At 40.2% G+C, this 21011-nt stretch overlaps 1 protein-coding gene across 5 annotated transcripts; it reads right to left on the bottom strand.

The window, feature by feature from the left end:
• Positions 1 to 976: 976 nt before the first annotated feature.
• On the bottom strand, positions 977 to 9588 carry LOC119341159 (putative cysteine-rich receptor-like protein kinase 20). Of its 5 annotated transcripts, none has more exons than XM_037613032.1 (8): positions 8209 to 9588; positions 7188 to 7310; positions 4288 to 4370; positions 3192 to 3388; positions 2512 to 2758; positions 2169 to 2409; positions 1919 to 2069; positions 977 to 1552 (listed from the first exon to the last, which is right to left on the bottom strand). In XM_037613032.1, the coding sequence occupies exons 2-8, from the start codon at positions 7208 to 7210 to the stop codon at positions 1223 to 1225; spliced, it is 1272 nt and encodes a 423-aa protein (XP_037468929.1). In that variant the 5' UTR covers positions 7211 to 7310; positions 8209 to 9588; the 3' UTR covers positions 977 to 1222. The 5 variants fall into 5 exon arrangements, 4 of the variants coding, with proteins under 4 accessions (XP_037468929.1, XP_037468928.1, XP_037468930.1 ...); XM_037613031.1 differs by having other exon boundaries at positions 7188 to 8626; positions 8742 to 9588; XM_037613033.1 differs by lacking the exons at positions 7188 to 7310; positions 8209 to 9588 and adding exons at positions 4537 to 4611; positions 4683 to 5166.
• Between the last annotated feature and the right edge of the window lie 11423 nt (positions 9589 to 21011).

Raw genomic sequence — 21011 nt, 5'->3', positions numbered from 1 at the left:
CATCAACCGCGTTAACCTAACGCTTCTGCTTTCGGTCTACGAGAATACGTAGACACACTCTCCCCCTCTCGTTGCTATGCATCTTCTGGATAAATCTTGCGTGATCGTATAATTTTTTTTTAAAATTGCATGCTACGTTCCCTAATAGTATTCACTTGCATTTACATTGTATGCAACTTTCTGGATACAAAATCGTGCACGGAAGATTTTTCTGCATGCGTGTGTTCCCATTGCATGAGAAAGGTCGGTATTACAACAGTCATAGCCGTAGGGGTCATTTATCATCGAGTGGCAATTTTATGGGTGCATCAGCCAAAGTCTTTGATGATGAAGGACGTGGACGTGATGGCTAGTACAAAAAAATGTGGATGTGGAGAAACTTAAGCGTGTCCCCGGGCAGGTTAAGAAGTGATCAGATGAGGTGGGTTGTATCCATCCTTTTGTGTTACTCCCTCTCCCAAAATGAGAGACTCATTTTGATATGTTTTGAATATAAGATTCTGACCAATATTTTTAAGTTGATTCTGACCAATAATTACTTGTTTATTTTCCTGCTTATGTCATAAGAAATTTTCCTATTTAAAAACATTTTAAACTTCCTCAGTCCCAAAAAGCTTGAGCGACTAGCTTTTTGGGACGGAAGTTACACAGGTAGTAGTTTTTTATGCAAATATAATGGCCAAAATAATTATGTCAAATAAATCTACTACTAGTAAAGTAACTAATGGTAAAAAGAAGTTATCTTAAGAAATTGAACTACGTCTTTGATAATGCATTTGGAATAGAAATCTAAAATGGTAATGCATTTAGAATAGAAAACCAAAATGACAATTATAGATCGGCTTAACAGAGTGTTAGCAACTTCAACTTCCAGTTTATTTACTTTACGAGTGGAGTACTATAAAAGCCCCATGGCATGTGATTTGGTTGGCTTGATGAAAGCAAACTATTCCTTTTTCTGTTAACTCGTCCACAACACGGGTTTGAACTTTACGTTTTCTCCTCAGGCAAAGGCCACCAACCAAACATGTCCCTCGGCCTGCCTGGTCAGGCAAACAAATCGTATGAATTTCAGGTTACATTCAGGCACCACTTTTTGTAAGGCACAGAGCACCAATATTTATTTGTTGGCTACTGACGAGCTAGTGGCTGTACAATTAATATACCACTCCTAAAAGATAGTCCTGCAAATGCATTCAGAGATTATCAGCAACTCTCTGCACTACGAAGTGACCATCTCTTGTTTCAAAAAAAACGAAGTGACCATCTCCTGAACAGGTTGTAATGGTACATTCACCTCCCCGAACCCCTCCAGCGTCAGGGCTTCAGCTTGATGGTTGGGTGGCATGCTAGGTGTAGGCAAGCCGACGCTCTCACTATGCAGCATAAGAAGCACATCCGGCATGGTAGGCCTCTGCCTCGGATAGTCTTGAATGCACAGTAGCGCCACATGAACGCATCTGGTGATCTGAGCTGCTTGTTGGTTGTTACATGGTGATGATGATACATCAACAAGCTCGTGGGACTTTCCTGCTTCCCATAGCATCCAGGCCTGAAAGAACTCTCATCATTATTCATGTGGAATGTAGAATCCGATATGAAGGCCTAGCGGCATGGGAGCTCAGACACAACTTTCTCAATCCAATATGACAGGTGGTGCCCATACATAAATATCTCGCCACAAACTTATTGGTTCTAATTCGATATCCCATGGTGGAATTGATAATAACTTGAATCTCTACAGAGTCATTGATTTTACACCTTGGCTCTTAACATTTTCTTTCTTTACCAATTTTAGTGACACAGGTTTCCAAATTCCAAGCATAAAAGAGTCCTAACCAGCAACAATGATTTTACTACAAACGTAAGATGAGATATAATTCAACTATTTTAGCAAATGGTAAAAGTTTGTACTCACACGCATCGGTAGATGCATCATTTTTCCATTGGATAATATGGAATGACATTTCTTTCCACTTATGATCTCAAGAATCATGATGCCAAAGCTATACACATCAGACTTCACTGAGAATTTCCCAAACCTGACATATTCAGGATCCATATAACCACTGCAAGATTAAAACGGAATTGACATATTAGCAGAGATAAATAAAGTGAACAAAGGAGCTTCATATCATAGAAGGTTAGTTTATTTGGTCAACTCTTACCTTGTGCCTTTAACAGTCTTCGAAGTCCCTTCAGTCCCGCTAGAAGGTAATATCCTAGCCATCCCAAAATCAGAAATCTTAGGGTTCATTTCATAATCTAACAATATATCACTGGCTTTCAAATCCATGTGGACAACACATTGGTGAGACGATAGGTCATGCAGGTAAACAAGACCCTGAGCTATCCCTTCAATTATATGGAGGCGCTTAGACCAATTAAGTGATTCTCCTGTGCTTGTATCTGAAAAAGGAATGAACAAACAGAATGACACTTCCATAATGGTAACGGAAATTTTCTTTCAAAGCTCAACACTAGATTTAAAATTGAAGTCTCAGTGAATACAGTCGTATAGAAAAGAGGCCAAGCTCTTGTTTGGCATGTATTCGTAAACAAGAATCATCTCTTCCTGCTGAATTTGAAATCCCAGAAAGTCCTTTTCTCTTTGAATGCAAAACCCAAGTAGCCTTATAACATTCCTATGTTGAAGATTTGCAATTGTTTCAATCTCAGCAGTAAATTCTGCTGAACCTTGAGTTGATGATGCTGCAAATCTTTTGACCGCAATCTCAACCCCGCTAGGTAGTTTTCCCTGAAACCTCAATATCAAGTTCAAAGAACAGAAATCAACTTTTTTGGGGTGGATGCAGAAAGATAAATGTATCTAAGGCGTCTTTTCACTAAGCATAGCAGATCTGAGGACCCTTCTTTTAAGGGATCTCAAGACTCATATAATTGCAGAATAAGAAACCGAAACTGAATATAGTCTTAGTAGTGAGTACATAATCTATTACAAATCTACATAGGAAACCAAAACTGAACCTAATCTTAGTACATAATCAAATATAATTTATCCAGATTTAGGATCGCGATAAAATACTCACTGTGGAATGAAAGGCACGTTCAGTTTTATATGATTTCCTTCCATCATTTTGTTGAGGATAGTAGCTTAATAGTACGAGTGTTATACTTGAACTGGCTACAAAAAAAAAGTTGTAGAATAATTAAGGCTAGTTCATAAATACCTTGTAAACGTAGCCAAAAGCACCGCGTCCAACCACGTTATCCAATTTGAAATTTTCCGTAAACTTTTCAACCTGAGAAAGATTAAAGAACAATAATCTTGGACGTCTTGCAGCACAGAATAGTTTTACAAGTATGTCCTTGCCCACAGCAAGCCGTTTAACCTTGCTTTTTTGTGATCCATAGAAAATATTGCTTCCTGTCATTAATTATGGAGTACAGTACATATTAGATAGTATTTAAAAGAAAATATATGCGTATTATTAGTTTGTAAATAAGGTATGGCTATTGTCAGTAAGAAGTAATATTTGGCTGAACATAACATAGCTGCATCTGTATTTTACGGATGGTACAAAAGAGTTACATTCAATGGCTCACTGCAAACTAGAGTGCACTGGGCATGGGGTCAAGGTGAAGATACAGAATAAAGCACGCCTACAATTTTCAGGAAACTTCCGTAGTTCATGAACCGGAAGGTTCTCATATCAGTTTGCAACGGTTCCTGCTAGTTTGTAGGGAGGTACTGATTCCTATCAAAGCCCATAAACTTTCTACCCAACTAAAAACTAATCACTCTTCCAAAACTGACACAGACACGGTTAAATCAGGGTCATTCCCCTCTACTATTCTCTTGGATCTTACAACCTCCTTAATTGAGGAGTCTAGTTCAGATGCTCATTACAACTAAAATGCGAGACTACCTTTCCGTATATGTGCTTCCCTATGAGCTACAGGGAAATATAAAAGCATAATCTAAGAAAAGGTCAAATTTTCCATATTGGTTGGTGCTTAAACAGAGACGACCTGATACTTAAGTTTCCATGAGCTATAATTTATTTAGAGTGGAGTAGAGGGTATAGACATGAAAAAGTACAAACTTTATTTACAATAATAATGCTTAATAAAAGCATGTGTTTCCGATTATTACCTACATAACCAAAACAAGATTATTTAGAGTAGGGCCCTCCCCTACTCTTCTCCTTTTCTCACAAACAAAGCAAATTAAGAGAGCAAACAAAACAGAGAAGAATTATATGATGAAATATAGAATGTTTGTTTGAAGAAGGCCTAAATGATGTAACTAATTAATAGAATTACTTGTTAATTGTTCTTTATTTCCTGGCAAATTTCTGTTTACTCCCTGAAGTCTTGATTCAACTGTCTCAGCTTTGGCTTCAATCCTGAAAATTGTAGCCCGGCGATTAATAAAATATCAAGATTCCAATTAACAAGGCTTATATGATATTCTACAGGAGAAAGACAGGAGAAACTACTGACGTAGATAGTAAATAAGAAAGAAAGACTAGCTTACTATCTAATATCAGATCAGTTGCATCTGAAACTTACAGTGCTGAAGTATGCATTGCGTGGGAAGGTCTTACAAAAAGAACCAAAACAAATACCAGCTGGCCATACTTCTAACTGACCACATATTAGTCTCGGTTCAGTTAATAATTTCGAGAGGATGTGCATTAAGTAGTCTAGCTTAATACCTCTTTGTTGCCATCTCCTCCAAGAGAAGTGCTAAGGAGAGCACCTCCTCAAAATAAGAACCCAATGGAAAAACTTGGTGAAAGGCTGCGAAGGAGTTTGTGCTGAAACACAGCATCTTATATATGATTTTCTAAGGGGCTTCCCGCTGGGCCCGTTGATGAGAAAAAAATTTCAAAGTCAAGTGTCAAACATTTCGACTGAATTTCAAAGTCAAGTGTCAAACATCTGGACTAAATCTCCCTAGGAATCTTGCAATGATGTGACAGCCACATGGAATTGTTGATTCAGAGAAAGGGTGACCAGTTAAGAACAAAAAGAGACGCAACGTCAAAATTCCCAGGAAGTTTCTGCTGACCTTTTATCTTCACTAGCAAAAGGGCCCGTGCGTTGCAACGGGAGAAAAAATAATTATAGTCTCTAAAGACCATGACAACATTTTGCTACACTACCGATCGATAACATTTTGGCAAACATTTTGTTGAATTCCGTTAACATTTTTTAATACATGAACTTTAAAAGAATCATGAATTTTTCTATTTACCAATTTTTTCGAAATTGTGAATATTTTTTAAAACATTACGACATTTTTTGAATCCACAAATATTTTATTATTTATTGAAAATTTTACTTTTAAATTCTATTTTGATATTTTTGGAACTTTTTTGAAGTACTAAATTATTTAAAGAAGAAAAAAACGAAAACATAAAAAATTTAAAAAGTTAAACAGGTCACCCACACATGGGCCGGGCCAAACGGACATACCACATCTTCTCCCAGCGTGCAGTATAGGAGGTCCTCTGTGGGCCAGCCCAGGCGGCGGATTCCCCTGTGTGAAAGCCTTTTATGTCACTTATTATTATAGATATCATGTTGCTTTCTCTCAAAAAAAAAAGATATCATGTTGCTAAAAAAAACTTATAAATGCCATCGGTGGGTAATATTTTGCAACTTTGAGGACAATTTATGTGACGTACCGCCAAAAGCACTCTTTACTTTATTATTATGTATAGATGTATAGATATAGATGTATAGATGTATAGATATAGATGTATTGATATAGATGTATAGATATAAATTTGATGGATAATGAGTGGTGGATTGTGAAGTTCCTTTTTGAAGTTAGATTAAAAAGGTCCTGTCGCGCATAGTTTGTTATAACAGGTTACGATGAAAACATGTTTGCAGGTTGAATCATTTCTCTATCTTACTTTTCAGGTGACACATCATCAACCGACTGGGATAAGGCTTGGTCTAGTTTTAAGAAGAAAGGGAAGAAGACCCTATGCTCAGAGTTCTCACCGAACAAATATGTGACCTGGAACCCACGGCGCATTGAGTATCCATTGTCAGAAGAAGTCGATCCAATCAAAAGAGCTGAGAGGTCTAACTTGATGTTGTGAACAAGCCCAATTTTTACCTTAGTAGGGGTGATTATCTTCGTTTCGGCATTGCTAATCTATACATTGGTTGTCTCACCCAAGTAATTGCTGAAGTGACAGACAACAGGTGAGCTATAGGCCAAAGATTCTACTTGGAAGTCTGTATTGTACATTTAGTTTGTACTATACCAAGTACAATCATGGTTCTGTATTGCTTCAAGCACATTGTAATAGATCATAATACAGAACTCCTTCCATTTTGGTGATTTTCTTCACCTGTACATAAATTGGACCCTCTTTAGTCCTTCATTCTAACCAAGAAATATTGGGTCACCTAGAATAATAATATGCTGATCACTATCCACGATTGTGCTCCTGATGTGATTTTTTTTTTCATAGTTCTCACTTCCTAGTTCGTCTCACATTTCCACAACCTTAAGACATGGTCCGACTCATATTTCGACGACCTACAGAGAAATACGGTTGATCTGGTTCAGGCAGCATGGTTCAGACCCCATGGTTCACCACGGGCAAAACATGGTTGACCGGGTTAAGAATGCATGGTTCAGACCTGTGGTTCACTATGGAGTAGACTGCATGGTTCAGACTCCTGATGTTTTCATAAACCAGGATTGACCCGGTGTCGAGGAACTATGCCATGGGACATGGATCGAAAATTACAAAACAGCCAATCGATTGAAAGAAATTCAGATTATTTATAGGACAGTTAGTGAAACATAAACCCACACATGCATAGATATTCTGATAGATAAGCAGCTACAACCAAAAAGGAGACTACAAGAATGTAGCGGAAATAAAAATTCTACATCTCATAGGAGAAATCAAGCCAGTGAACATAGCTTCTAGTGAAGAAGTGCCGAGCTCAGTTTTAGGCACTTGTATATCCAACTACAACTACAAAAATATCTAATCATTTGAAAATTTCAACTATAAGTCTATAACCCACAAATATACAACCAGTATAACTGGAAGTTCCAGCTTGCCAAGAAAACTGTGCAGGATGAACTATTTTCCACATAATCATCTACAGGATATGCTTTGAGCATCAATAAAAATATTTTCAAACATATACTGCAATTTAAACAAAATCAGAACCTTCTTTACCATTCACTCCTAAATGTAATCATCTTTTAATGCAGGTCTCGGTCTTGTAGTAGCCCACATTGTCCGCAAGCTACTGTAGTCGAAAGTAGTTTCACAATGGAGAAGTTACTACCAGAAATAAGTCTGTCCAAACACTATGTCAGATACCTTGCAGATAAAAAAAGTGGGAGATGCATCATATGAGTTCATAAGAGTACTTACAAATATTGATATTGACATTATCCAGAAAAGTGCAGCCAAAGCTAATGAAAAGGTTCATATATATATTTTAATTTGTATTTAGTGAAAACTGACTTGGCACTTGACATACAGTATGTGATGCTAGCTCCAGGTAAATATGCATTGCAGTAAATACAGAGGCAGGGAATAGTGGATCTGCATTCAATTCTTGCAGGCCTTACTATATAAATTACCCAAAGAAAGACCAGACTTAACTGAGAATGAAATTTTAGAGAACGTTCACTTAGACATTCAAAGAAAAATTGTCAATATCATGGAAAAATACAGTGATTTGAACACATCTCGCAGAATATATCACACTAAATGTCTAAGCTATATATATAATTCCAATTGACATTGTGGATGGGATGCTAGTAGAAGAAAAACACATGGTAGAACAATTATCATTAAAACCAAGAGGTTAGCAATTAATTGGTTCAATCCTGTAACTTTGGGCCAAGAATGTTCATATTTCAGTCGATCTACTGAAGGGGTTTCATAGTATCTCGGTATATGTCGTTAATTGACCATTTCGACCATTGATACAATTCACAATAGTAAACAATTCTCAGGAGCAAAAGGTAAATGATTTTAGGGATCTTTCAAAAAGGAATTGCATTAGTAAAACTTAGGAACGCATAATTGCATATCCAGGCCCAAGCCTCCATGCATGTTTCCAATCACATGTATGCAGCCATGTATGCCAAGCAAGGCTGGCCTCAGATGGGTGCCACAACTTGGGGTGTCTTTGGCTCGCTTGTGAAGGAGAGTAAGGGGAAGAGGCAAGGTTGTGCTGCTACACCTCGTCGTTTGTCCGCTCGGTCCGCAATGCTCTCCAACGACAGGTTGGAGATGAAGTGGTTGCTCGCGAAGTGAGCGGCGTGGTGGCCCGCATTTCCATCGAGGAAAAAGCACAGGGGCGGGGAAGAGTGGAGGCGACACTGATTATACAGTTCTCACTCCCAATACTGCATGAAGCACCCTGCCTGGTCATGTTCTTCTGACTGAACTTTGATCTAGCCCTGAATATATGTGCAACGGTGACACTGCACTTACTTTGCCAGCCCCTGCAATCAAATTTGTCAACCCATAGAGCATAGTCCATAAATACTCTGATTTTTCTCAAGGGGACTATAGGGGCCAAATAATTTCAAAATCGGAGAGAAAATCATAGATGAATATGTTGAGCGAAGCCTGCTGCCCCTGCTGTCTTGAAGCTCCTACACCACAAAACAAATATCAGTGCACTGCTTTGCTAATCTAGACCAAAACAAATCAAGCAAACTATAAATTTTTCCGATAAAGATCAAGAGAACTGTCCTAATCGTGACATACTCATCCTAATCCGCCTCTGCCTGCAACAACCCACTTCCTCTGGCTGTGAATACTGACGCACATCCAGATGCACGCACCAACGCCACATTAGTCTGGCAACCCGATTGAGTCCCACCATCATACCATTTTTTGAATCATATGGAAGGAGAGTTACTCTCATGATGTATTCATGTGGGAGTTTACCTCAAGGATCTGTGACTGAAACTGGCTCGGACAAACACACAAACACCTTGTGTGCAAAAAATAACTGAGAACATCCATAATCTATAACCAGCTAATTCTATCCCTATTGAAAAGAAGCACCACATATGCAGTAATTTGACATCATGAAACTGTGCAAACTCGTGATCCTCAGTAGAAAATAAAAGTCATCCAGAGAGACTGGTCTGCAGTTTCCTCTGGTAGCACGGGGTGGGCACAGAAATACACGTGCGTCCGAAGTTGAGGTGGAGGAGCAGAGGGGGCGGCGAGTGCAACGACGACGGATGGCCGTGTGGCTCTGGTTGAGCGGCGAGCGCGAGCCCTTCCAGGCAGCACACATCGAGGACCTCGGGTGCGCAGAGGAAGGATGAGCTGAGGCAGAATGATGGTGCAGGGTGCTGCGATCTCCGTCGTCGGTCGGCTGGGCCGACGACCGCGACTGGTGCGTCACTGGATCGAGCATCCCGCGGGTCGGGCGAGTCCTGGCGGCGCAGATCTGCCCGCCAGCGCCGCACCCTCCCATCCTCTGCCTCCCGCGAGGTCGTGACGAGGGGAGCCGTGAACGGCGAAGAAAGTCGCGTGTGAGGAGAAGATGGGATTGGGAGAGGAAGGAGGCGGTCGACGGCGCGCGGGGCATGGCCGGAGGTGTGTGGGGCGGGGCGGAGAGCCGTGAGGCAGAGCATGGCTGTGTTTATTTTTTCCTCGTACCGATTCGATTTGGTCTGCGGGTTGATTTGTGTAAACTTCGAGGGCTTTTTTGCAAAAATACTAATGACGGACGACCAGAAGCAATATCTGCTTTATTAGTAGGTAAAGATAAAGATAAAGATAAAGATTGTGAATATGATGACAATGAGACTTTGCCACGAAGGTTCCCGTGATGTGCCGCTCAAAAGTAGGAATTCACTAGAAGGTGGACATTGCACAACTGTAGTCATAGGCACTGGATTTCCACCTTGTACGCGCGCACCAAGAAAGAAAAGTTGAAGTTTTCCTCCTCCCTCGCTGGACAGAGTCCGAGAACCATCCATCTGACCGGCGGATTTCCTCCTGCGACATTTTCTCAAATCCCTATGCTGCAGAGAAGATCTCCACTGATACAGCTCATAGACCCAATGTTGCTTCATCAGAATACGGTCTTGTCGGTGCACTGTTGACCACCAGACGACTAAGCAAAGCAGCCGACGGAGAACGGAATAAGCCATCGCCGGATTCTAACTGAACTATGCCGCTGGTTGTGGCACTTGCACAACCATCCTCTGATCCACTCTAAGTGGCGTCTCAGGATACAATGGCTTTCCTTCCCCCTGCGGCATTTCCACAAACGCCTTGCGGGCGCGGCGTTTCTGCGAACTCCGGCCCCGTCTCACACCGCCTCTGCCGCAATTCCAAACGGGAAAAACAGGCAGGGGGCGCGGTTAGGCCTCCAGGAGAAAGGAGCGACTAGCGAGTGGATTCGGAGAAGTACCAGCGACAGCGAAGGATGGTTTCGACTTGGAGTATCATGGCTGGATGGATCATGGACGTCAACCAGGAGGTGGACGAGGCCCCGCGTGTTTTATCACACTACTATTCCTCTCAGTTCATCACTAATTCACCGATTACAGCTTCGAATTACAGGAGAACCTCAATAGAAAGGGAATCAGAGGAAGGAGATGATGAACATGAGCCAGAGAGCCTCGGCCGAAGCCGCAAGTCCGTCCAAGCGGCCCATTTCGGGGTTTCCCACACAACCGGTTTTGGGAAGGTTCCAGAACATTCCCTGAACCGGGTTTTTTCTTTCCTTTTCTATTTTTCTTTATTTTCCTTTTTTCCTTTTTTTCCGTTTTTCATCTTTTTTCTGTTTTATTTTTTTTATTTTTTCTGTTATTCTGTTTTCATTTTTATTCTTGTTTTTTATAACTCATGGACATTTTTTCAAAATCGTGAACAATTTTTAGAACTTTATGAACATTCTCTTAAATGATGCACATGTTTTCAAATTTGTAAACATTTTTCTAAAACTCATGAACATTTTTTGAATCGTGAACATTTTTTAAATCTAAGACAATTTTTTGAAATCATGACTTTTTTTTCAAAGATGAACATTTTGTTGGAAATCATGGTTTTATTTTGACAAATTTTTTTGAACATTCTCTTAAATCATGTACATTTTTTTGAAACCGTGGACATTTTTTTATAAATTGCGAACGTTTTTCCATAGTTTTGAACATTTTTTAGAACTTTATGAACATTCTCTTAAATGATGAACATGTTTTCAAATACGTGAACATTTTTTCTAAAACTCATGAACATTTTTTTTGAATCATGAACATTTTCAAATTTGAGACAATTTTTTGAAATCATGAACATTTCTTATAAATTCCTGAATTTTTTTCGAATTCACGAACAAATTTTAAAATCATGGATATTTTTTTCAACCATGAACATTTTTAAAATTCTAGGCAACTTTTTGAAATCATTAACATTTTTTACAAATTCGTGAACATTTTTCAATTTCACGATCATTTTTTGAAACCATGAACATTTTTTACAAATTTTGTGAACATTTTTCAATTTCACGAACATATTTTGAAATCATGAACATTTTTTGCCAGATTCATGAACAATTTTTGAATTACCGAGCATCTTTTTTGAAATCATGAATATTTTTTTGAAATCATGATTGTTTAATTCAAAATTAGCAACTTTTATGAAATTTAGGACCTTTTGATATCCTGAATTATTGAAAAAAGAAAAGAATAAAAGGAAAAAAAAGGAAACATCTTTAAAAAAACAGGCGATGTCCCGGCCACACATGGGCCGGTGCAGAAGGGGAGCGGGGGGTGCGCGCCCGCTTACTTCGCAGCGCGTGCTGCGCCGTATCCACTTGTTGCCAGCAGCACCTATACAACGCTCGGTGCGTCAAATGGTCGCCCCTTCGCACAGGGTGCGCCGCGACTGGGTCGGCCCATTTGTGACGCAGCGAGTGAAGTGGGAGCACGGGCCTGTTGCGATCAACACTGTAGTGGACGGCGCTGTAACAACCGGCCTTCTCTGAAAAAAAAGGCTGGCACTGCAGTGTTCCGGCCTGCAGAGATCTGTATTTGTGAACCGGCCTTCATAAAAATAGTTTTAAAAAAATGTGAAAATTTTCGTAATTTCAAAACATTTTTCGAAAAGCATAAAGAAATTGAACATTTCTTAAATTCTGCACATTATTTAAAAGCGAACAATTTTTGCAAATTTCGAACATTTTTTGCAAAAACAAGAACAAATTTTGAAAAAAAAACAACATTTTTATGAAAAAAATAGAGTAAATTTCGAACAAAAATTGGAAATATGAACAATTTTTTAAATCTAGAACATTTTTTAAATAAGTGAACAAATTTCCAAGTTTTTGAACTTTTTTGAAAAATATGAACATATTTTGGAAACACGAACATTTTTTTGAAATGTGAGAACAAATTTTGTAACTGGAACATTTTTTTGAATATAAGAACAAAGTTTGTAATCGCGAACAGTTTTTGAGATTCCGAACAAAATTTAAAAAACACGAACATTTTTAGAAAAAAATGGTTTTTTATTTATAATTGTTTGGAAAAGAAACAAAAAATGGAAGAGAAAGAAAAAAGAACATTTTTATGATAAATCAAAACATTTTTTGAAATTTAAGAACATTTTTTCAAAAACACAAAAAAAAGGAAAAAAGAACACGAAAAAAGAGATAAAAGAATAAACAAACAGGAAAAAAGAAAGAAAGAAAAACGGAACAAGAAAAGAAAAAACCGGTTCTAGAACCTACTAGAAGGTTCCCAAAACCGGAAAAAACTGGCTGGAACCTTCAAGCAGGTTCCCAAAACTAGGATTGGTGGAACACTTCTAATGAGCGTCAGCTAGGGAATTCCCTCGTTGCCATCTCCACACATATTTGTAGCGGCTGGTTCCCAATGCTTTAGTGCGGCTGAAACCCCAAGAGGAGCACATTGTCTAATCAATGTAATGGTGTAGGGGAGGACGCTGACACCGCGGCTCGCAGCCGAGCTGCTCATTGGCGGGGACGCCGTCTTCTTCATGCGGCGCCGATGGGGATCTACTCGCCGGGATTCACCCCGAGCCGGAGCTGCTCCTTTGTTGGGGGCGTCGTCTTCCTCGTGCGACGCCGATGGGGAACTACTCGCTAGGATTCACCCCGACCCAGGTATTCCGTCGCCTCCGAGTAGCCGCCGAGCTTTCCTCATGCGTATGTAACGGAGGCCCTGTTGTTCCACCTCAGGAGGCCGCTCGTCTGCGTCGTGCTCCTCCAGCACCCGATGCCATGGAACTGAACTCAAGGCCTCATTCCCTACTACCCATGTGTTTGTTTTCCTCCCTCAAAATTTGTGTGTTTGTGTGTTCGTGAATACGGGAGCTGGGCGATGATCTTTGTTGGATCAATCATCTGAGTACAATTTTCAATCTGTAAATTTTGCTTTTGGTTTTAGAATTGGTGTGGATAATTTGTAGTTGCCATGGGCATTTTCCAGTGATGGCAAGTTTATATGTTTTATATGCGCCCCCACTGTATTTGTGCCATGTTGTTTGCTTAGGGAGAAGAATTTTTACCATGACACATTCATACAGTTTGCCATCTATGCAAGAAGAGCTGTTCTGGTCAACCATCTTACATTTTTCAGAGTTGTCATGGCAATTTTCAACCGACATTTACCATGGTAAATTCCAATCTGTAGGTTTGGTTTAGTATAGGTACAATCTGTAGTTGCGCTGGGAAAATCCCAGTACGCACTGACGGCAGATGGATATGTAACATTTTTTGTCAATGCAAAATTTGCAAGTAATATGGGAATTTTTAGTAATTTTTATCTAAAAAAACATGCGTGAATTTGCCATGGCAAAAAAATATTCATCTGAAAGAAAGAAATTTGCCATGGGCCATATAGTGAATTTGCCATGGCAAAATTCCGAAATAATATGGCAAGATTTGGTAATTTTTATCAAAAAATTTGTGCGTGAATTTGCCATGGCAAAAGTATTTATCTAGAAGAAATAAATTTGTCATGGCAACATTTTAATGATTTTTTGCCTTCATAAAAAAATGTTTTTTGGCCATGGCAAGTGTTGTTTTTTGGTGAAAAATCCACTTTTTTTGCCATGGCAATTTTACCCTTTTGACATGGTAAATTTACCTATATTGCCACGGCAATATAGGTCCTTCAAATGAAAAATAAAGATGGCAATTTTTTCTTTTATTTTGGCATGGCAATTTTGCTATATTGGTATGGCAAATTTATCTATAACGCCATGGCAATTTCTTTTTAACCTCTATTTTTGTGTGAAAGTTTTACTTTCTATTTTGCCATGGCAACTTTTACCTTTTTGACATGGCAAGCTTACCTATATTGCCACGGCAATATAGGTCCTTCAAATGGGAAAAATAAAGGATGGCAATTTTTTCTTTGAATTTGCCATGGCAATTTTTCCTATATTGACATCGAAAAATTATTTTTTAACCTCTTTCTTTTTTCTGTGAAAAATTTACTTCTTATTTTGCCATGTCAATCTTTACCTTTTTGACATGGCAAGTTTACCTATATTGCCACGACAAGTCTTAACCTTTACATACATGTCAATATAATCGCTATGTCAAATTTTTTTCATGCCAAATTAACTTGATGGGACTATGGCAATTTACTCTAATTTTCTTGAAATTTTACTTTACATATGATCCATGGCAATTTTCACTTTTTCGATCTTTCATGGGACCGCGGTAAATTACTTCAAGAAACATGGCTATTACTACCCAAACAATATATGGTACACTTTTTGTGTGTGTTATACATGATGATTTTTTTATACACATTCTTTTTATGTCTTCATGCATATATTTAAAGTGCTTAGGGAACGATGGAGCCACGGTGGCTGAGAACAAGAGCATGACGACAGTGCTAATTCCTCTATGCCTCTCCATGCTGCATTGTGGTAATCCTCCCCACCCCTCTCTCATTTGATTTTAGTAATATTGTGCTTACTCATCTCATTGCAGGCTCTCCAAGATGAGGGAGAGGCTCGGAGGTGTGGCCAAGCTATGAATTGGTTCAGACGTGTATAGCTTGAACTCTTTTTGTGTGTGTGGTGGAGAGCTTGAACTACGATGTGTGAACAGTTAGTTTGCACTCATGCCCTATGAGCTTGTACAAATTAACCAAAAAGACTCTTTAGCAAATAACAGAACTGGTTAGAGCTATAGTCGTGGCAAGTTGTTGTGCAAAGATTGATTAGTGCAACCTCTAGATGGTGTTAGATAAGTATGTTTCCGACTAGTCACTTGGTTAGAATTATGTTTACTCCTCATGATTATTTTGCATAGACCAAGGTCGTTGAGCCTTCAAGCTTTATTCCACCAGGCCCTCATAATCTAACCTCTCCCTCGTTCATTTCATTGCATTTTTCAGTTTTGCATTGTACTTCTTTGACAAATTGGAGAGCGAAAGTCTTGCCAACTACCATTGCCTTAGCTTGCTTGCCATAAGAACCTCTTATAGGAAAAATAGGTGGATGCCATACTTATTTGTAGTACTGCCCATGATACAACGTTGTTCACCTCATCATCATTTTTTTTCTTAGAAGAGCTCACCATCGTTTCGACAAAAACACTACACCAAGCGTCAACACCGATAACCCATGGAAGATTGGCAAGGAGACTTCACGCCCCAACAACATTTGTAGGTTTGGGCAATTTTAACATGGTCCCTCTTACCTTCTCTTTTTACATGAGAGGTAAGTAAAACTACTCTTTAGGTTTAGTGTTTGTTTCCTGGGAGTCAGGTACTACTTTTGAGTTTTTTCTTCCCACCCTCCTACTTTAGAAAATTATGAAGCCTATGAATTGTAGTTCGGTTCTCATTTGTTGATTTGAATGTCAGTTTTGCATGTTTAGCAGATCATTGGGGGAATTGAAAGGTGCAGAATGTCGCGAGCTAGCTCAAGCAACGATGATACCTTTATTATAAATCATAGGGACAAAGTTGCATGAACGAGGCTAGTATCCACAAAGTTGTTGAGCTCTTCACTTGTATTTATCATACAAAACTTTACGGATAACAAATAGTGCTTGGAAGATTTCCATGTGTTAATGTGCCTATTGTATGAACGAGGCTAGTATCCACAACAATCATAGGGACAATGTGGCCATTGAACTAAACATGATAGGCGACGAGCTATGATGCATGAAAGGTGTTTCTCTGTCACCAAAAACCTAGCTGCTCTTTTGCATGGGGAGAGGATTTGTAGCACCAAGGTGCGGGCCACGCAGATTTGCGGCCGCCCGATTTTCTCGTGATTCAAAACTGGTTTGGCCTTCGCATGTGTATTAGCCCTTTTTTGTGAGGGGTGTATTAGCCCTTAATTACCTTAGATGGGGTCCATGTGTGTATCCTTTCGCAGCTCCACACATCCCACATCTCGTGTTTTTTTTTTCTTTTGACTTTTAGATTTGAATCTATTATATCTTTTAAACCGAAAGTTCAATTTATATTTCGTTTGTGAGAGGGCTTTCAAATAAGATTTATTTTGTATATGTTTTGATGAGTTTTTACAACTTTGTTAAGTTTTAACTACTAAAACTTGGTATGAGCGAACGACAAAATCGCCAGTTTCAGAAACTAAAATGTAAAACATGGTCTTCCCTCGCGCGGAATACAACAACTTCGCAGATCATGAGGCAAATCAAGCGTCCAGGCAAGTTTCAACTACTAAAACTTCATAGGAACGATGATAAATGTAGCATGTTTTAAAAATTAAAACTAAAACCCTAAACCTTAGCCCTAAGCCCAAAACCCTAAAACCCTAAAAGCATATGAAACTTGGTAAACCTTCATGAAATTTGATAAAAGTTAATGTCACGATTACCAAGATTTAATATTTGAAACTTGGAATTTTTAAAAGATATCAAAATGTATTCAAGATTTGTCTTGTTCAAAAGTTATCGTTGCGGCGAACACAAATATGCAAAGAAAAATTAAATTGGACTTACGGTTCGAAAGATATAATAGATTGAAATTAAATTATGAAATGGAAAAGACATGAGAGGTGGAATGGACGAGGCATGCATTTCTGACAAAAGCTGTCAAAAATCATACATGGATGGCCCCCAGCCAACACTAATCAAAGGCCTAAGACTAAACAAGTTTACGAATATTAAAGCAATCAGACGGTCGGACACGACTGGCCAGGTGCGTGTCCCCGCAACTTGATGCCCCTGCGAATTTCACTTTTGCATGTCCCATTTAGTTCTTTACGGGGAAAAAGGCCGACTAAGCTAGCAAGCGGAAACAGTACTGCAAAATATTTAAGATGAGCACCTGTAAGCACGTTTTTGGGTGGAATTTAGGAAGATCCGAGCATGCAAAAGACACGAGCTAGGAAGACAAAAGTCTTCAATATTACCACCAACAAATACTAGGCCAAAGGCCAATCTATCTCTGACCGTACGTGATAATTCAATCATCTGAGTACTTTCTTTGTTCGTAAGCACATGTCGTTTTATACATCGACGGTCCAAATTTTTCATCAATATAATTTTATTTGTATATGTTAGTAAAAAAATATGTTATGAAGGCATGTTCCATATAACAAATCTAAAAATTAATACTTTTGCTATACCAATGTGAATATATGGTTTGAACTATTTTGAAGTCAAAGCTATATACATATGATTGTATACTTTCTGGGATGACATGTATTTTCAAATAGAGGTAGTATATTCTTAGACAATGATCGAGATTATTAAAGGACAGACCCAGTGCATAGAAGCTCCCACACAAGGTGGGGTCTGGGGAGGGATTATAGGAACCTAGTCTTACCCTTGCAAAGTGCAATGCAGAGAGGCTGGTTCGAACCCAGGACCTCTTGGCACAAGTGGGGAGGACTTCACCACTGCGCCAGGCCTGCCCTCAATGATCGAGATTATTGATAACTCTAATTTTGTTCGAATTAAAGCTATAAGTTTTGTTGATCTCGTTGGCCCATTTAGGCATGATAAAAGTTATTTGGAAGTAAGCATGACCATTTCACCCCTGAGAAAATTTGAGCAACCACGGGCTATACATGTTTTCTTGTTCAAAGCCTTTATGAACGCACTCAAAAGCTAAATTTCAGTATCACGAGCTAAGAAGAGCAAAATTTTGCACTGAAGTTTAAACCAATTTTTTTGGAAGTGTGAACCGAAATTATGTGGGGCAAGGGGCAAAATATGAACATCCGTACTCTATCTGCCTTAGCTTAGGTTCTGTTCGCGGTGGGGGGAAATGGGCTTTGATTCTGTTGAATGTTGCTGCTTGTCTCCTCCCCTCATGAAGTTTCTGAAGCGCTGAAATCAGCACTTGAGTTTTCCTTGGCCTGCGCGTAAACCAGTACAGACGCCGATCATTGGGAGAACCAAAAACGCAGACCGTGACGAGCTAGCACGAACAACGATGGTTGTTTTCCCGGTGCCTACTATTCTCTTGATATGTATTTCTAGTTCGCCTTCTACCTTCTCAGTATGTTGTGGACTGCAACCTACTCGTATTTGCTATTCCAAAACTGCAAAAGACACGGTATTATGAATATGTGGCCGAATGCTACTATGTAGATCGTTCAGGCGTGGATGGATAAGTACATCCAAAAGTTGTTGTGCTCTTTACTTACATTTACATCGTATGAAACTTTCAGGTACAAAATCATGCACGGAAGATTTTGTTGTGCTTGTGTCCCTGTTGTATGCGAGGCCGGTATCTGCTGGCGGCGAGTGGATCCCACTTGTACAGAAATGATTATTCAAATCGATCCTAAGAGGTGTTTTCCACCAAAAAAACTTTAAACCGCTAATGACAAATGTAGGGGATTTGTGTAGGGAACCTAAGGCAGGCAGTAAATAAAATGAAACTGCCTCTAAAAGTCGTTGGCCGGTTCTCGAAATGAAACCGGCTCTAATAACTCCAGCCCACATGCATTTTTGAGTACTATAAACAACCTCTACCAAGTTAATAACCACATACGGTAACATTTTGTCCTCTCTCTCTCCCCGCTTCTCCTTCCTCCCTATTCCTTTCCTTGCCTTCACCGAACGTAACCGCCCAAACCCTAGCACCGCCGCCGCCGCCACGTCCACCCCCACAACCATTAGTGCCACCACCACACGCCATCAGTCGCTGCCGACCAAGCCCATCATGGCACCTGTGGAGCGCCTCCACTGAACGTAGTCGACATGGTCGTTCGGTCGGGCCCTATCCTCCGCAAGCCCTATACGGTGGTTGGCATGGTGACAACAAGCTAGATGTCTCCGTAGGATTGACTAGTATATTCAGGAAGGAGAAGGCCGCTGCCGCCGACCTCCATTGAGGCCTCCACCAGTGGGATCTAGCACACCCCCAACCACATGGGAGGGCGCCCTACCCTGACCTTGTCCCTGATATAGCGCACGGTATTACAACCCATCGTGTCGACGGGATTGGTTTTAGGTTTAGATTAATTATGTCTATGCTGAGGTTAATTAGGTGAGTATTTTAATTTGAGTATAGTCATGTCTATATGATAAATTAGTCAAGCCCACTTTTCCATGCATGTTTCTTTCGAATCCTACATGTTTATTATGATTATTAACTTAGAATGTAATATCTCGTGTGTTCAATTCTTACATTTCTCACGCAATTTCGCATGACGCAGAGTATCACCACAGGCAAAAGACTAAATGTATCAGAATTTTTTAAACTTCCTTCGAGCTGGATGGATCAAAACCTTTCATTGATACAAAGCAGGCAAAGCCCAAGCTCAAGAACAAGATAGCTGTTCTAAAACAAGAACAAGATAATTGATGTTTGGAACCAAGAGATCTCAGACAGTCAAGTGATAAGTTGGGAAGGGGTGCCATATTAATGGACTAGTGAAAGGATCGATATGGTTGACTAGAGGGGGGGGGGTGAATAGGCAACTAACACTTTTTAGACTTTTCTTTAACAATTTAAAACTTGCAATGAAATAGGTTGTCTAGATGTGCAACTACGTGGACAACCTATATGACGCAAAGACAATAAGCACACAAGCAAGCAATGGATATAGCACAAGTAATCTTGCAAAAGTAAAGGGACAAGATAATCAAGAGTGGAGCCGGTGGAGACGAGGATGTGTTACCGAAGTTCCTTTCTTTTAAGGGGAAGTACGTCTCCGTTAGAGCGGTGTGGAGGCACAATGCTCCCCAAGAAGCCACTAGGGCCACCATAATCTCCTCACACCCTCACACAATGCGAGATGCCGTGATTCCACTATTGGAGTCCTTGAAGGCGGCAACCGGACCTTTACAAACAAGATTGGGGCAATCTCCACAACACTTGGAGGCTCCCAACAATACCACGAAGCTTCACCATAATGGAGTATGGCTTCGAGGTGACCTCAACCGTCTAGGGTGCTCAACACCCAAGAGTAACAAGATCCGCTAGGGATAAGTGGGGGGAATCAAATATCCTGTGGTGGAAGTGTAGATCGGGCACTTGTCACCCAATCCCGAGCAAATCAACAAGTTTGATTGGCTAGGGAGAGAGATCGAGTGAAAATGGAGCTTGGAGCAACAATGGAGCTTAGAGGTGGAAGAGGTAGTCAACTAGAGGTAGAAGACACCCCTTATATAGTCGTGGAAAGAATCCAACCGTTATCCACATGTTCAGCCCGCGACACACGGTACTACCGCTCCAGCGGTGCGGTACTACCGCAAAGCTGTGCGGTACTACCGTGGCTGACCACAGTACTACCGCGACAGCACCACAGGCCGGAACTAGCCTGACAAGGGGGCAGTACTACCGCTTGCACGGTACTACCGCACCCACTTGCGGTACTACCGCTAGGCAGGAGAGTCACGGCCTGGGGAGGGCGCGGATGAAATAAATTACATCCGTGCCTACTTCCGCTGAAACGGAGGTGGTACAAAAATCCGACGTGGTACTACCGCTCGCGAGGCGCGGTACTACCGTGCGGGCGCGGATGTAAAAAATTACATCCGCGCCTACTACCGCGACACTGCGGTACTAGGTAGGAGGGCCACGGTACTACGACTCCTAG

This window comes from Triticum dicoccoides, chromosome 7B (genome assembly GCF_002162155.2).
Source record: "Triticum dicoccoides isolate Atlit2015 ecotype Zavitan chromosome 7B, WEW_v2.0, whole genome shotgun sequence".
Taxonomy (NCBI): Eukaryota; Viridiplantae; Streptophyta; class Magnoliopsida; order Poales; family Poaceae; genus Triticum; species Triticum dicoccoides.
Note: the sequence above shows the minus strand (reverse complement) of the source record. Positions and strands in the feature narration are given on the sequence as shown.

Excerpts from the sequence above, each read along its gene's own strand:
- LOC119341159 (XM_037613030.1), bottom strand. The coding sequence starts at position 4,798 with ATGCTGTGTTTCAGCACAAACTCCTTCGCAGCCTTTCACCAAGTTTTT. Across the intron at positions 4,371-4,682 it reads GAGGAGATGGCAACAAAGAG|GATTGAAGCCAAAGCTGAGA; the intron begins GTATTAAGCTAG and ends TACAATTTTCAG. Across the intron at positions 3,389-4,287 it reads AAATAAAGAACAATTAACAA|GAAGCAATATTTTCTATGGA; the intron begins GTAATTCTATTA and ends AATTAATGACAG.